At 65.2% G+C, this 13,364-nt stretch overlaps 3 protein-coding genes across 21 annotated transcripts in view; 1 reads left to right on the plus strand and 2 right to left on the minus strand.

The window, feature by feature from the left end:
- Positions 1–3,822, plus strand: part of ARHGAP23 (Rho GTPase activating protein 23) — a 39,964-nt gene extending 36,142 nt beyond the window's left edge. For all 5 annotated transcript variants that reach the window (XM_075443627.1, XM_075443625.1, XM_075443628.1 and 2 more), the window contains 3 exons: positions 23–116; positions 1,546–1,577; positions 1,670–3,822. In XM_075443627.1, the coding sequence (XP_075299742.1) occupies positions 23–116; positions 1,546–1,577; positions 1,670–2,692 (1,149 nt within the window). In that variant the 3' untranslated portion in view covers positions 2,693–3,822. The remainder of the gene's footprint in view (positions 1–22; positions 117–1,545; positions 1,578–1,669) is intronic.
- Positions 3,823–4,161: 339 nt separating this feature from the next.
- The window catches only part of SRCIN1 (SRC kinase signaling inhibitor 1), an 84,365-nt gene continuing 75,162 nt past the window's right edge, over positions 4,162–13,364 (minus strand). For 9 of the 15 annotated variants that reach the window (XM_075443464.1, XM_075443462.1, XM_075443468.1 and 6 more), the window contains 2 exons: positions 10,024–10,161; positions 4,162–7,017 (listed from right to left, as the gene is read on the minus strand). In XM_075443464.1, the coding sequence (XP_075299579.1) occupies positions 6,467–7,017; positions 10,024–10,161 (689 nt within the window). In that variant the 3' untranslated portion in view covers positions 4,162–6,466. Of the gene's footprint in view, positions 7,797–10,023; positions 10,162–13,364 lie in introns of all 15 variants that reach the window. The other 6 variants (XM_075443465.1, XM_075443463.1, XM_075443471.1 and 3 more) reach the window with 5 other exon arrangements.
- Positions 10,819–13,278, minus strand: LOC142364190 (uncharacterized). Its single transcript, XM_075443333.1, has 2 exons — positions 13,249–13,278; positions 10,819–13,184 (listed from the first exon to the last, which is right to left on the minus strand). The coding sequence occupies exons 1-2, from the start codon at positions 13,276–13,278 to the stop codon at positions 11,871–11,873; spliced, it is 1,344 nt and encodes a 447-aa protein (XP_075299448.1). The 3' UTR covers positions 10,819–11,870.

The raw sequence follows: 13,364 nt of genomic DNA on the forward strand, positions 1-13,364 counted from the left end.
GCCACGTCCCCTCCCCTCGCAGACCCCCGTGGAGGAGAAGGAGGCTCAGTCCGTGCCCAACATCGAGTACCTGCTCCCCAACATCGGCAGGACCGCGGCGCCCGGCGATGCCGCAGGTGAGGAGCAGCGCCCGTGGCACCGACACCTCCGGACCGGGCACCGGGGCACCCCGGGGCACCTCTCCGGCTGCTCCATCCCCCCGTGGACACCCGGCCCGGCTCGCCGTGGCAAACCCACGGGACGTCCCAGCACCCTCCTCACGGGAAAGCGGGGGCATCCCCCCGCGGGTGCCGGCAGAGCCCCCTTCCCACCCTCTCCCGTCACCCTGCTCTCCGGTGGCTGCTCCTCGTCCCTCTGCACGCCCGGCAGCCTGCGGGACCCCCGCCCGCGCCCGCTCCCCCCGTGCCAGCCCGCGCTGCCAACCCGGAGACCGGGAGACTTTGATGTTCGACTGATTTCTTACGTTCTTTCCTTGAACTTCTCTGTGCTGTCCTCTTCCTCCTCCTCCTCCTCTTCCTCCTCCAGCGGACCTCCTCGAGAGCTAGAGCGGGTACAGTGTTGATCCTGGGTGCATTGCTCACGCGCTAACTCCTCCGGGTGACCACGAGAGAGCGGGAGCAGAGGGGGGCAGCGGGAGGGGAGGGGGCCCTCTCCTGCCGGACCACTGTCCCCAGGGTCCCCAGCATCGCCAGGGCTGGCTGAGCCCCTGGGAAGCCCCTAGTCCTTTAACCCTGGTTGTCCCACATCGCTGGCCGGTGGCACTGGGGCTGCTGTGGCGTCTCCTGGCAGGGATGGGTGCTGCGTGTCCTGGGACCGGCACACCCAGACACCAGGGTGTGGGGGTCCCAGTGCCCCGGGAGGGTCAGCACCCCCTTTCTGCCTCCCCCTCTCTCGTCGTCAGCAGCTGCTAACCCCAACCCGGGGCGTGCGGGGCGGGAGAGGGTGTCTGTCGTCTTGTCCTTGTCCTTCACACCACGGCGGCGGGGCCAGGGCTGCCTGTCACCCCCGTGTCCCCACCTGTCCCCTAACCCCCCCGGGGAGCCGGGGCAGCCCCATGGCTGTCCCAGCCCATCCCAGACCTCGCTCCGAGGCTGGATGTGGTATCAAGCCGGCTCCCTGTGCCCCGTCTCGGTGACGTGGCGGTGGCAGTGCTGTGCCCAGCCCCGGTCCCCTCTGTGCCCCGGGGCTGTGGGAGGGTTGGGGGTCCTGCTGCTGGGGTCCTGGCTGTATTTCCTGACCGTGTGCCTGTGTGTCTCCCCCCCCCTGATCCCCACTCCTCGCCAGTGGGTGAGCAGTGCCACGGACCCCCGTGCACCCACCGGAGCCCCCCCAGCCTCCCGGCACCTCCTGCAGCTGCTGGCACACAAACCCACTCGGCGCTGGCAGCCCTGCCAGGGGCCAGCCGGTCCGGTGGCCCTGCCATGTCCCCATCCCAGTTTGGGGGAACGGAGCAGCATCCCCCAGCTCTACCCACCAAACCCCCTCCCCAGGACGTGCCCACCCCCGGCGCCTGGCTAACCCCCCCCTCTCTGCTCTGCTTTGCAGGCTCAACCCGCAGCGGCTCCGCCAAACCAAAGGTGAGGGGGTCCCGGGTGGGGGGCTGGCGGGGAGGGACGCGATGGCTGGGGCACGGAGCATGTCCCTGACCCCGGTGTCACCGTCTCCTCAGGGCACGTGGCCGTCGCGGAAGGCGCCGCCGCACCGGGAGCTCCTCGCCGTCCCCTTCGTCTCGGCCGCTGCCCGCAAGAGGAGGAAGAAGAGAGAGGCCGAGGGTGTCGGGAGCAGCACCGACGACGACGCGGAGCGCAGGGACACCCTGGCTCGGGAGCAGGAGGATGAGGGGACCACGGCCACCCTGCCAGCACCCGGCAAAGCCCCCCGCGGCACCGGTGCCGAGCCGGCAGCCCCCAGCCCGGCTGGGATGGAGCGGGAGAGCACCCTGGAGCGCGGGGGTGCTGGGTCGGAGCCGGCGCCGGACACCCGCTCCATCGTGTCGGGCTACTCCACCCTGTCCACCATGGACCGCAGCTTGTGCTCCGAGGTGCAGTCGGTGGCCGGGAGCCGCGGGGAGGAGGCGGACGACGAGCGCAGCGAGCTCAGCCACATGGAGACGGACACGGAGAGCCGGGAGGGTGCCCGGCCCCGGCCGGGGCAGGCGGCCGGGGGGACTGGGGACGAGGACAAGGACCCCCCCGGCCGCCCCTCCTTCAACTCCCACCGCCTCATCCAGTGCGACACGTTGGCCCGCAGGAAGCTGGGACGGCCCCGGCCGGCCGGCGAGACCCCGGCACCCACCGGCGAGGACCAGGGCTGGGCCCCCCCCGGGCGACCCTCCCTGCGGGAGCAGCTCCGGCAGCGCCTGCGAACCTCTGCCGACGACATGGGGGTCCGCCTGCGCCGAGCCCACTCCCCCGAGACCCGCCGCAAGAAGAGCAGCTGGCGTCGGCACACCGTGGGGGTGCCCGGCGGGCTCAAGGACCTCAACTTCAACGAGTGGAAGGAGCCGCGGGGGCTGGAGGTGTCCCCGGGACCCTGTCACGACAAGGACTCGGGGCTCAGCAGCCTGGAGTCCACCAAAGCCCGGCCGCCAGCACCCACCCCGGCACAGCCCGGCGCTGCCGGCGAGATGCCGGGCACCAAGAGCCCCCCGGGCAGCCCCCCGGCCCCGCTGCGCTTCCCCCAGTGTCTCTGACCTCCCGAGATAACCCCCCCCCCCCCCCCCCGTGGCTCCCCCCACTCCAAGCCAGTGTTTAATTTAAGGACTTCGCCTTCGTTCTTGTATTTAATTGTGCTCTGGTCAAGCTGCTGTTATTTAACGAGTCTCGGTGGTCCCTGCGCCCGGGGCGGGGGGACAAAGCCACCTTGTCCCCCTTGCTCTGGGGTCCAGCAGGGTCCCGCGGTGGTCCCGGCCCGCAGCCATCGTGCCCCGGACCCCGGGCAGTGCCAGGAGGGCTGGGGGGGGGCTCATGGGGACTGTCCCCACCCCGGGCGGTGGTGGCCCTGCTGTCCCCGGCCGCGGCGATGCGAAGTGCGGGCGCTTCCCTGGGTGCTGCCGTTTGCCCCTGCCGGAGACTTTCCCCGCGCTGGGGACCCTGGGGACCGCGGGGTCTGGGGTCTGCGCTGGGGTGCGGCTGAGCTGGGGTGGCCCTCGGTGGGATGGACGGGGTCCCCTGGGCTGGGTGGTGGCACGGGAGCGGGTGTCACGAGAAGGGTGGCACAAAGTGGGGGGGACACTGCTGTCCCCTGTAACGCCGTGAGCTGCAGCCACCATCCGGCAGCAGCTCAGGACCCGGCGTGGCCCCCTCCCCAGCCCCGCTCCCATTCCTCCCCCCACCCCCCCAAGGCCAGAAGCACTTTAGGAAGGGGGTCTGGGGGGTGGGGGGACGCGGGGACCCCCAGCCTCGCCGGCACCCACACGTGCCACGGGTGGCCGCGGCGGGGGGATGCCAAGTCACGTCACTGTTTCTCCGTGTCGTTCTCATACGTTATGCAAATATTTGCTGTAAAGTTGGGGTTTTTTCCTTTTTTTTTTTTTTTTTTTGATTTTTGTAAATATTGTCTCTGACCGTGTAACATATTACAAAGGATTTATAAGGATTTTTTAAGAAGTTTTGCTCAGCTGAGAGGCCAGCCCCGACCAGGGGACGTGCTGGACCAGTGTTGACTTTTTAAAAACCCTCCTGCATGTGCCCCCCCCGACCCCCCCAGCGTGTTATGCAAGTCGGCTGCGGAGCCGGTATATGCAAACCTGCACCCCCCCCCCCCAGCCCCCAACCAAAGCACCCCGCTTCGGGCGCCGCTCCCCCCAGTCCTGGTCTATATATTGGAAATAAACTGGTTATTGGAGGAGGTGGTTTCCTGCCGTTATTGCTTGGGGGGGTTCAGCACATGGCCCCCCCCCCCCCCCCCCCCCCCCCCCCCCCCCCCGCCCCAGCCCCGTTTGCAGGTCCTGGAGCACCGGCAGCATCCAGGGGAGGATTTATCCTGGCTTTTTTAGGAGCTTGGGGGGGGAGGAGATGGACCCACCCTGCACCCACTGAGCCCTCCCCAGGGGATGTGGGACCAGGGGGGGCTGGGGATGTCCCACCCCCACCCCCAGCACGGCGACACAGCAAGAGACCAAACTGGGAGGGGGGGAAAAAAGTGCCATAGAGACAAAAAAAAAAAAAAGGAATTTTATTAAAGCCGGACACTCTGATAGAAAAGAAAAGTAGTCGAGGGAAAAGAAAAAGCAACCCTTTGTCATCGGAGTTTGCAAGTCACAATGGTCACGTCGCGCACAGAACTACCCATGGCATCACGGCGACACAGGGACAGCGCTGGGCACAGGGCGGGGGCGGCGGGGGGCCAGCCCCCCCCGGCCCCCGCCTCCGCCCTGTGCCAGGCCTCTTTGCTTTGGGTTTGGTTTTTTTTGTTTGTTTTTTTTTTTTAATTATTTTTTTTTCTTTTAAAACAGTTCACAAGAAAATTCATGCTGAGAGACACACGACAGCGTAGAAACCCCAAAACAGCCTCTAAAGAGTATTAGGCATTTATTTTTTCTTTTTTTTTTCTTTTTTTTTTTTTTTTTCCTTTTAAAAGTCGTAGCCTTTTTTAAACAACATCCAGACGAGTAAAGCAGGGTGCGCATGCAGCGGGCGCCTCCGACACATGCACGATGCAGGCAGCGCTTTTTTTTTTTTTTTTTCCTTTTTTTGGCTCATTTTTGCAACATTTTCCTTTTTTTTTTTTGTCCTTTTTTTTTTCTCCTTGTTTTCCGGTTTAAACCAGAATCAAGTTTGGTTTTTTTGTTTGTTTGTTGGTTTATATTTTTTTTTTTTTTTTTTTTGTCCTCTTGCTTCAGCGAAGGCACCGGGCTCGGCGCTGACGGACGGTTGCACGATGCCGCGACAGGACGGACGCACACGCACGCAGAGACACGCTCACAGAGAAACCAGCCTGACGGGCAGCGGGGCGGGGGGGGGAAAGAAATGGGTGCAAGCGAGCGCCGTGCACCCCCTCGCCCAGTGCCACCCTCCTGGTCTAGAGGTGGGGGGGGTCCCCCAGCATGGCACCCACGATGCCTGGGAGGGGGCTCCTGGGACAAAGCCGGGGTGCAGCAAAGGGAATGGGACCCCCCCCCAACAGTCTGTTCCCAGCAGGATGGGTGTCCTGGCTCACCCATGGGTGCTACCAGGATGGGGCTGCACCAACCACAGCCCCCCGACCCCTTCGCAGCGCTGTCCCTGGGGGGGGGGTGGGTGGCACTTGTCACCCCCACACCCCCAGGACAGCAATGGGGGGGGCTGTCTGTGAGTCTCCTCCCCATGGGTGCTGGCAGGACGGAGGGTGGCACGTCCAGCCCCGTGGGAGCACCGGGACGGGTGTGGGTCAAGGGGAGGCTGCGGAGGGGGTCACGGGGCTAGGGAAGGGGGGGACGACCCCCCCATCCCGGCCATAAGAAGCTGCGGCTTTGCTACAGTGTTTCACTTTGGTACCAAGAAAAAAATAATTAAAAAAAACAAACTCAATCAAACTCATCAAGTGACTGCTATTGCTGCCGGGAGGTGGGTGCTGCAGCACCCCGGGGCCGTCACCCACGGGCGCCGGCGTCCCCGGGGGCCCCCGGCCCCTTCAGCCCCTGCTCCAGCGAGGGACGGGGACGGGAGAAGGACGGTGCTGGAGGGAGGACGCGAACTGGGCACGGGGGCTCGCCACGCCGCCAGGAACCGACCCTCTCAAAACCACGAGGAGCTACAGCCTAACCAGGGCAGCAAAGCCACCCCCTAATATACCAGACGGGAAGAGATTCATTTCTTTTCTTTTTAAATATTTATATATATATTTATATTACGTATATTATATATATATAATATGTAAATATATTTTTTAAAACAATATAAAATGTTAAGACACTTCACTTAAATGTAAAGAGTTGCTTTTTGCAATCCAAAGAAATTGCATCATGGTTTTGTTTTTTTGTTTTTTTTTCTTTTTTCTCTTTGTTATTCAAAAAAGGCTCGTTCTTCTGTACAAAAATGATTGATATACAAAAAAAGAGAGGAGTGGGGGGGGGGGGGGGGGAAGAATAATAATAAAAAAAAAAACCAACCCAAGGACGAACTAGCCAACGAAAGGAGTGATTCGATCTGGTGCTGCACCGCGGCCGGTACAGGCGCAGGCAGAGCCCATGCAGCCCCGCACGCAGCCCCGCACGCAGCCCCGGCCCGGCGGTGCTGCGGGTGCTGGACACGGGCACCGCCTGGCCACGCACCCTGGGGACCCCCCCGGGCTGGGCAGGGCTGGGGGCTGCTCCCCCGGGGAAGGACGGCAGGGAGAGCGGCTGCGGTGTGGGGTCTCCATCCGGCACCCCCTGCCGCAGCGAGGGGCTCGGGGACCCCAGGCTCTGCCTGCTTGTCCCCAAGGGAAGGGGACAGAGGTCCGGCAGCGTGTCCCCATGCTGTCGGACCCCCCCCCCCCCCGGGCATCACAGCACCCCTCCACCCCCGCCACCGCGCCCACCCAGGCGACCATTTAAAGTGCTACGTTCCCATCGGGGGGTGCCGGGCAGCCCGGCTCGACCCGTTTGCCCCCCTCCTCCCCATTTCACATCCTCAGCCTTCGGCCCCTCCGGCACGGCCGGGCCCCCCGCGGCCCCGCTCCCAGCTCCCTGCTCCCCAGCCCTCGCATTGCCCCCCGTTCCCGGGGAGAGCCGGGGTTGGGGGGCGACGGGCGGCCGGTGGCACCGCCACCCCGCCGGCATGGCACCGAGCCCTGGGCCAGCGAAGGCCACCGAGACCTGGCCGCAGCGCCGAGCATCGTCTCCTCCGGGCGCGACGGCGTGGCGGCTGCCGGGATGCTCGGCGGCGGGGGGCGAGCGGTCGGGTCGGGGGGTGGCGGGGGCATCTTCGGCAGCCGCTGTTTCCCACCTTTCCGCGGTGGGACGGGTGCTGCTGGCACAGGCAGCGGGGTCGGGCGCTGCCCGGCGTCCTCCTTGCTTGGAGCTGGTGAAAGCGGTGGGGTGAAGCTCTGAGAGCTCTTAAATAAATAGAAAATGGCAGGGTGGGAGGGGGAGGGAGAAAAACCAAACCAACAGCAACCCAAACGAACCGAAAGGAAAAGGAAAAAGAAAAGAAAAAGGGAGGAGAAAGAGAGAGAGAGAGAAACAGAAAGTGGCTGGTTGGCCATTGCGGAGCGAGATGGGAGACAGAAGTCGGGCCGTGGCGGAGCAGAGGCGAGACACAAGTCGGGCCGTGGCGGAGCAGAGGCGAGACACGAGGTCGGCCACATTGGAGCAAGACATTGAAAGAACAGAAAGAGAGGGACGGGTGGCGATCCCTCCAGGTGCCTCAAGAAGACAAGTCCCAGGGAGGAGGAGCCCAAGGCAGAGAGAAGCCCGGCCCCAGGAGCAGGAGAGCGGTTGGGTGGAGCTGGCAAGGATGCTCAGAATGAGATGGAGGAGTTCCTTGCCCCAAAGGAAGTCAATACGGGGATGGATGTTCTGCCAGATGCGGGTTTTTCTGAGACCGTGGGGGAAGTCTCACTAGCCTCTTTAGATGGTCTAGCGGCCTAGAAAGAAAAGCAAGATTCAAGGAAGAGGAGGAGGAGGAGAAAGGGGAGGAAAGTCCAACAGTTTTTTAAAAAAAAAAGACAAAAGGAAGGAAAAAAGCAAGAAGAAAAAAGGAAAAGGAGAAAAAAAACCAACAAAGAACCAAACAGGAGTTTGTTCAGAAGCAGCATTGAGTTAGGCCTGAGGTCAAGCAGCTGGAAAAGGTCCACCACAAACAGAGCACGAGATGAGCTGGTCCCACGCGTTACTGGATGGGACGGGGACGTCCGCGAGAGGAGGAGGAGGAGGAGAGAGACGAGAGAGAGACGGACGGACAGACGGACACGTGGACAGACAGGCACACACAGAGGCGGGCGGGTGGAGGGGAGAGGGGAGAAAGGCGGGAGGGGGACAAGAAGGGCAGCGTTAGACCGGGCGCGCACGCCGCGCGGCACAGCGCCCGGCTCCACCGGCCGGCACCGGGGCTGCCACGGCCGTGCCGTTCCGCCGAGCCAGGGCAGCCCCATGGCAGCCCCACGGCAGCCCCACGGCAGCCCCGGCTCCTCCGAGAGGTGACGATGCCCACCCTGGTCCCTGAGCCCACCGCGCTGGCGTGCTCAGCACCAGCAGTGACGTGACCCAAGCCTACTCACGCTGGTCCAAAGGGAGCCGGGAGGGAAGGATGCTCAGAACCCCCCCCTGGAATGGGGAGAGGGCTCCCGCAGCCCCCCCGTTGCCCCTGTCACAGGGGGGTGGGCTGCTGGGTGGGAGGGGGAGGTCAAATCCTGCACAGGGAGGGCAGCAAGGGCGAAAGCGCCGTGGAAAACTCCTGGTCCGACCACCCCAGCAAGGGCACCGGTGGGTGCCAGAGGCTGAGGGACCGACGGTGGCACGGGGTGCCCCGAGGTGGGGGCGAGGAGGAGCATGGTGACACCGGACAGCCAGGACGGTGCGGGTGCGTGGCCTCCAGGAAGGGGGACTCGGTGGCCTCCCTGGGGTGTCTGGGGCCAGAAGCAGCCCCCCAGCCCCTCGGGGCTCCGGCACAGCCCTTTCGGCCGGCATTTCTCTGCTCCCCAGCACATGGGGCAGCCCTGGAGGGGGGGACACAGGGGGGACACAGAGGGGACCCCCCCGCCCCTCTCCCTGATGCTGCAGGGGTGTGAAAACCCACGTGTGCTTGGGGGGTGGGCCTGGCAGGGAGACCCTGACCTCGAAGACGGACCATGCCCAGGGCTGTGCCACCACCAACCCAGGACCATCTCGGTTACGGTCACAGCACCTGCACGGCTCCGACCCAGCGACGGAGCAGCTGGGGGGGGACAGGGGGGGCTGAGCCCACTGCCAGAGCCGGTGGGGAGCGAGGTGCCCATTTTGCTCACGCAACATCTGCCCAAATTGCATGAAATCCGCCCCCCCCCGCCCAGCTCCAGTTTATCCCACGTGGTTTATGGCTCCAAAAGAATGAGCAAAATCGGGTTTCTCGGGTGTTTGTTAACACCGGGCTCAGGGAGGGGGTTGAGACACAGAGCGGGGAGGGGGGGATGGGGTGAACCCCCTCGTGGTGCTGCTGCCCACCGCGGGGGCCGGAGGCGGGGGGGGAGAGGAGAGGAGGGGTGGAGGGCAGCGGACTGGCCGTGGTTGCCTTGCCTGTGGCCTGAGCGAGCTGGAGAGCCACCACCAGCAAGACGGGAGGGGAGCGAGCCCCCCTGCCCACGGCAGGAACAGCCCCCCGGGATGGGAGAGGGGTGGGTGCTGGGTGGGGGGGACACACACTATCCCATCCCATCCCATCCCATCCCATCCCATCCCATCCCATCCCATCCCATCCCATCCCATCGCGCTCCTCTTCCAGCTGCTGTGGCCCCCCCACCCCGGTACCATCACCCTGTCTGCGTCCCACCCCCCCCATCCCGGGACGAGCTGCTTCTGCAGACACAGCGTCGCGGTGCACGGAGGGTCCTGGTCCTCCAAAACCTCCCGGGACGGGTCAGCCAGCCCCAGCCCCGGGTAAGCGAAGCCCCTTGGAGCCCCCGTGCCAAGCACCTGGCTCTGCAGCGCTCATCTCCGCGGCCAAGACCTTCTGTGAGGAGGTCTTGGGGGTCCCTCAGGGCGAGGGGACCAACGCTGGGGCTCAGGGCAGCGGTGGCACACAGGGCTGGGGGACAAATGACTCCGGCTTCCTCACCCCACACTGGTAACGAGTTTGGGACTCTCAGCACCCAGTCATGTCCTCGTCCCCAGCAGCCAGCTATGGACACCACCACGCCAGGCAGAGGTGGGGGTGAGAGCCCCTCCTGCACCCTGCGCCGCAGCCCCACCGGGCTCAGCCAAGGTGAAGGGACGCACCGAGAGAGCCCAGTCCCTGAAAGCAGCACCCAGGAGGTCTCCCCTGCCCACCACCCTCACCCTCGCCCCATACGAGGCAGCGAGGGAGATGCCTGCGGCTCGCCCCGCTGCCCGGAGAGCCGGCCGGGCCGGTGCTGGAGATAGGCTACCTGCTGCTGGCCCTGGATCCGCATGTACTCCATCCGCTGCTTTATGTGCTTGCTCTTGTCGGGGCTGCCCTGCTGGCTCTGCTTCAGCCGGGACGCCGGGTTCACCACCTTCATGGCCGGGATGGAAACGCCACCGCTCTGTCGGGACAGAGAATTTGGGGAAGGGGGTTAAAACCGGCAGGTGGAAGCCCACACCGGCACCGTTGGCAGCTGGGCACTGCCAGGGCTGGGCATCGGGTGCCTGGGGCTGTGCCGAGCCCCTGCGGCACCACCGTGCCATCCCTGCCCGGACAGCCCACGGTGGCAAACTCGCGGGGTCACCAGCTCCATGTGCCAAAGGAGCCCTCACCGGGCAGCGCTTTGGCTCGGAAACCGGGCAGGACTCAGCGACAGCCACCGCTGCAATGCAAACGGGGCGTCAGGGGCAGACACGGCACACACCGGGAGACCGAGGGCAGGGGGAGAGCATCCCCGCCGGGGCAGGGGTGCACGGCCAAGAGGAAGGAAAAGAGGCGACGGCAGACAGAAGCAGATTCCAGGTGGAAACGGCGGCAGTGGGAATACGGAGGTTTTTATTAACCCCCTGTGTGCAGATGGATATTCAGAGACTTGTGAGAGCAGCAGCGAGGGAAGCGGTACCTACTCGCACGTCCCCTGGCACCGCAGGTCCCCGAAGCGGTGCCCGCACGGGAGCCCGGGCAGTGCCGCACGCCGCGGGCTCGCCACGCGTCCCCCCCACTGCCTGCGACCCCCCAGATCCTCTCCCCGCCATCACCGCTGCCTCCTGCCTGCCCCGGGCCAGGTCTGGACCAGCTGCTGCAGGCAGAACCGGCAGCGCCGACGCGGAGCCCCGCACCTCCGACGGGACTGAGCCAACGGGTTCTTGCACCGGGCCAGGTTGGTAACCCGGCGCAGGCACGGCTCTCGGCGCTGCCTGCCCTGCTCTGTGATCCTCGGGGGTCCCGTGGACGGGACACGGGGACTCCCGCACCCCCCAGCACAAGGGAAGCCAGTTCCTGCCCGCACCGCGCCTTCCCCGCTGCCCCAGCATCCCCGGCACCGGCTCTCAGCCTTCGCAACCAACTCGCAGCAGCCTGGAAAGGCGGCACGAAGCCTGCTCTCTCCCGCTCTGCTTTTGGGACCGAGCCGGCCCCGGCTGCGCAGCCTCTCCCGCCGAACCCCGAGCCGAGCTTCGCTTCGTGCGCACCCGCTCGCGTGCCAGCCCCCGGCCGTCAGTCCCTCCCGCAGCTCCGCTTCAGTCTGCCGGGCTCCGGCGGGAGCTGACGGGAGGAGAAACCGCAGCTACACCCACTTGACGGCCCCTGCACCCAGCGGGAGCACCGCACCGGGGCCGCGCTGTCGCCGAGAACCGGGGCCGAGATAATTGCTGCAAATGAAAAGGAGATTTATTCCCCAGCGCTGACTGTTAAAAAAGGAGCAGGCTGACGGCGGAGCGGCTGAGGGCGTTTTTTTCCCCTCCTCTTTTCCCAGCTATTCAGCTCCCGCGGATTCCAGCAGAAAGCAATTTGGATGGCTTCGGGGAGCCCGCGCTGTAATTGAATTAGGAGAAGCAGCTGCTGCTTTGCAGCCACGCTCAAACTGCCGTTCGTTAGAAAAGTGCTAAAAATGAGGAGTGCTGCTTCCTCACACCGGCCCCGTGCTCAGCACCAGAACCTGCCAGGGAAGAAGATCCTGCATAGCCAGGGCGTAATTTGGTGCTATGCTTGCCTGCACCTCCCCAACCCGTCCAAGCGACAGGGAGAAAAGGGAGATGTGTTTTCCACCTTGGCTCTGCCTGGAGGTAGAGTCACGGAGAGGGAGCAGGTAGAGGTGGAGGAAGAGAGACATCAGAGCGAGTCCGGGGCAGGGCACAGCGAGAGGGAGAACGGAAAATAAACCTGCGGCGTGTCGAGGGGGAGCTGCGGCTTGGGGAGCAGAGGAGGCTTGGTCTTGCTTGGAGACGGACTCTCGGGAGCATCATCCTTGGCCTGACTGAGGTCCAGGGCAGTCCCATCGTCACAGCTACCGTGTTTGAGATCCCCCAGACCTTCCCTGGTCTTCCTGCTGGCGTCCTTGGATCCTCCTTGTCCTAGCAGTTCTTTAGGGAACACAAATTCAGCCGAGGGATGGCTGCTGATCTCACTGATGGTTATTTCCAGCTCACGGATCGTTTCTTCCAGGCTATCCAGTCTCCGGTACGTGCCCTCACAAATCTCCTTGCTGCGCAGAGTCATGGAGCGGCGAGGGGACAGCTGCCCTTTGCAGAGCCCCTCCGCCACCTCGCCCCCCACCCCGGCACCCTCCACGCCGCCTCTGCCCGGCGATGCCACGCTACGGCTTGGCCGGGAGGAAGCAGCATCCTGCTCCTGGGGGTGCTCAGCCCGGGACCATCCGCTCCCCCGCGGCGCTGGATCCCTGCCCGGGAAAGCTCCGGGATTTGGTGCTGGGCAGGCTGGGGGTGGCGAGGCTGGGGGTGGCGAGGCTGGGGGTGGCGAGGCGTCCTCCCTCCGCGCTTGTTCGCAAGCCCCAGCAGCGTCTCCGGGAGGGAGCGATGCCTCCCGCACGCTCTGCCTGGCTCCTCCTCGGGGGTCCCCAGCACCGGGGAGCCGGGGGTCAGCATCGGCCCCCCTGTCGCCTGCGCCGGTGGAGGGGAGCACCGCCTCGGCAGCGCCGGGACCCGCGGCTGCTCCCCGGGGACGAGGGGGCTGCGCAGCCGAGGGAGCTCCACGAGAAGCCTTGCTGCCGCCATCGTGCCTGCCGGCAGCGTCCAGAGCAGCGTCCCCTCCTTCTCCGCCCGCGGCCCGGCTCGGTTCGTGCTTTGGGAGAGACGGAACCTTGCTGGGGGACGGAGGGAACCTCCAAGTCTCTGCTGCTGCGTGGGCACGGCCCCGCCATGGGCTGCTCGGGGGCTGCGGGGCTGAGGCTGGAGGGTACCCAAGCAGGGATGGAGACTTTTCGGAGATGCCAGGAGACGCACGGGATTTCCTTCCCTGCCGTCCTGCTCCTCGGCTGCCGGCCGGCTCCCCGTGCTCCGAGCAGCCCGTTTCCACCCACACCTCCGGCTCGGCTTCGGGGGACGGCGGTTCAGACACCCACTCGGTGAGCACAATCTGCGGGAGGGAGAAAGCCCTGCTCCCCGGGGCTGCCAGGGCCAGCGGCTCCTAGGTAGAGAATTCAGACAGATTAAGAGCCGGGGGGGAGCGGGGAGCTGCCGGGGAGCCCTACGTGTCCGCACACACTCCGTGGGTCCCCCATCGCCGCTGCCTCCGGGCATCGCAGCGCCGCAGGGAGGTGTTCAGCCGGGAAGGGAGATGCTCGGCTCCCTCCTGCCCAGCGCTGAC

This window comes from Opisthocomus hoazin, chromosome 26 (assembly GCF_030867145.1).
Source record: "Opisthocomus hoazin isolate bOpiHoa1 chromosome 26, bOpiHoa1.hap1, whole genome shotgun sequence".
Taxonomy (NCBI): domain Eukaryota; kingdom Metazoa; phylum Chordata; class Aves; order Opisthocomiformes; family Opisthocomidae; genus Opisthocomus; species Opisthocomus hoazin.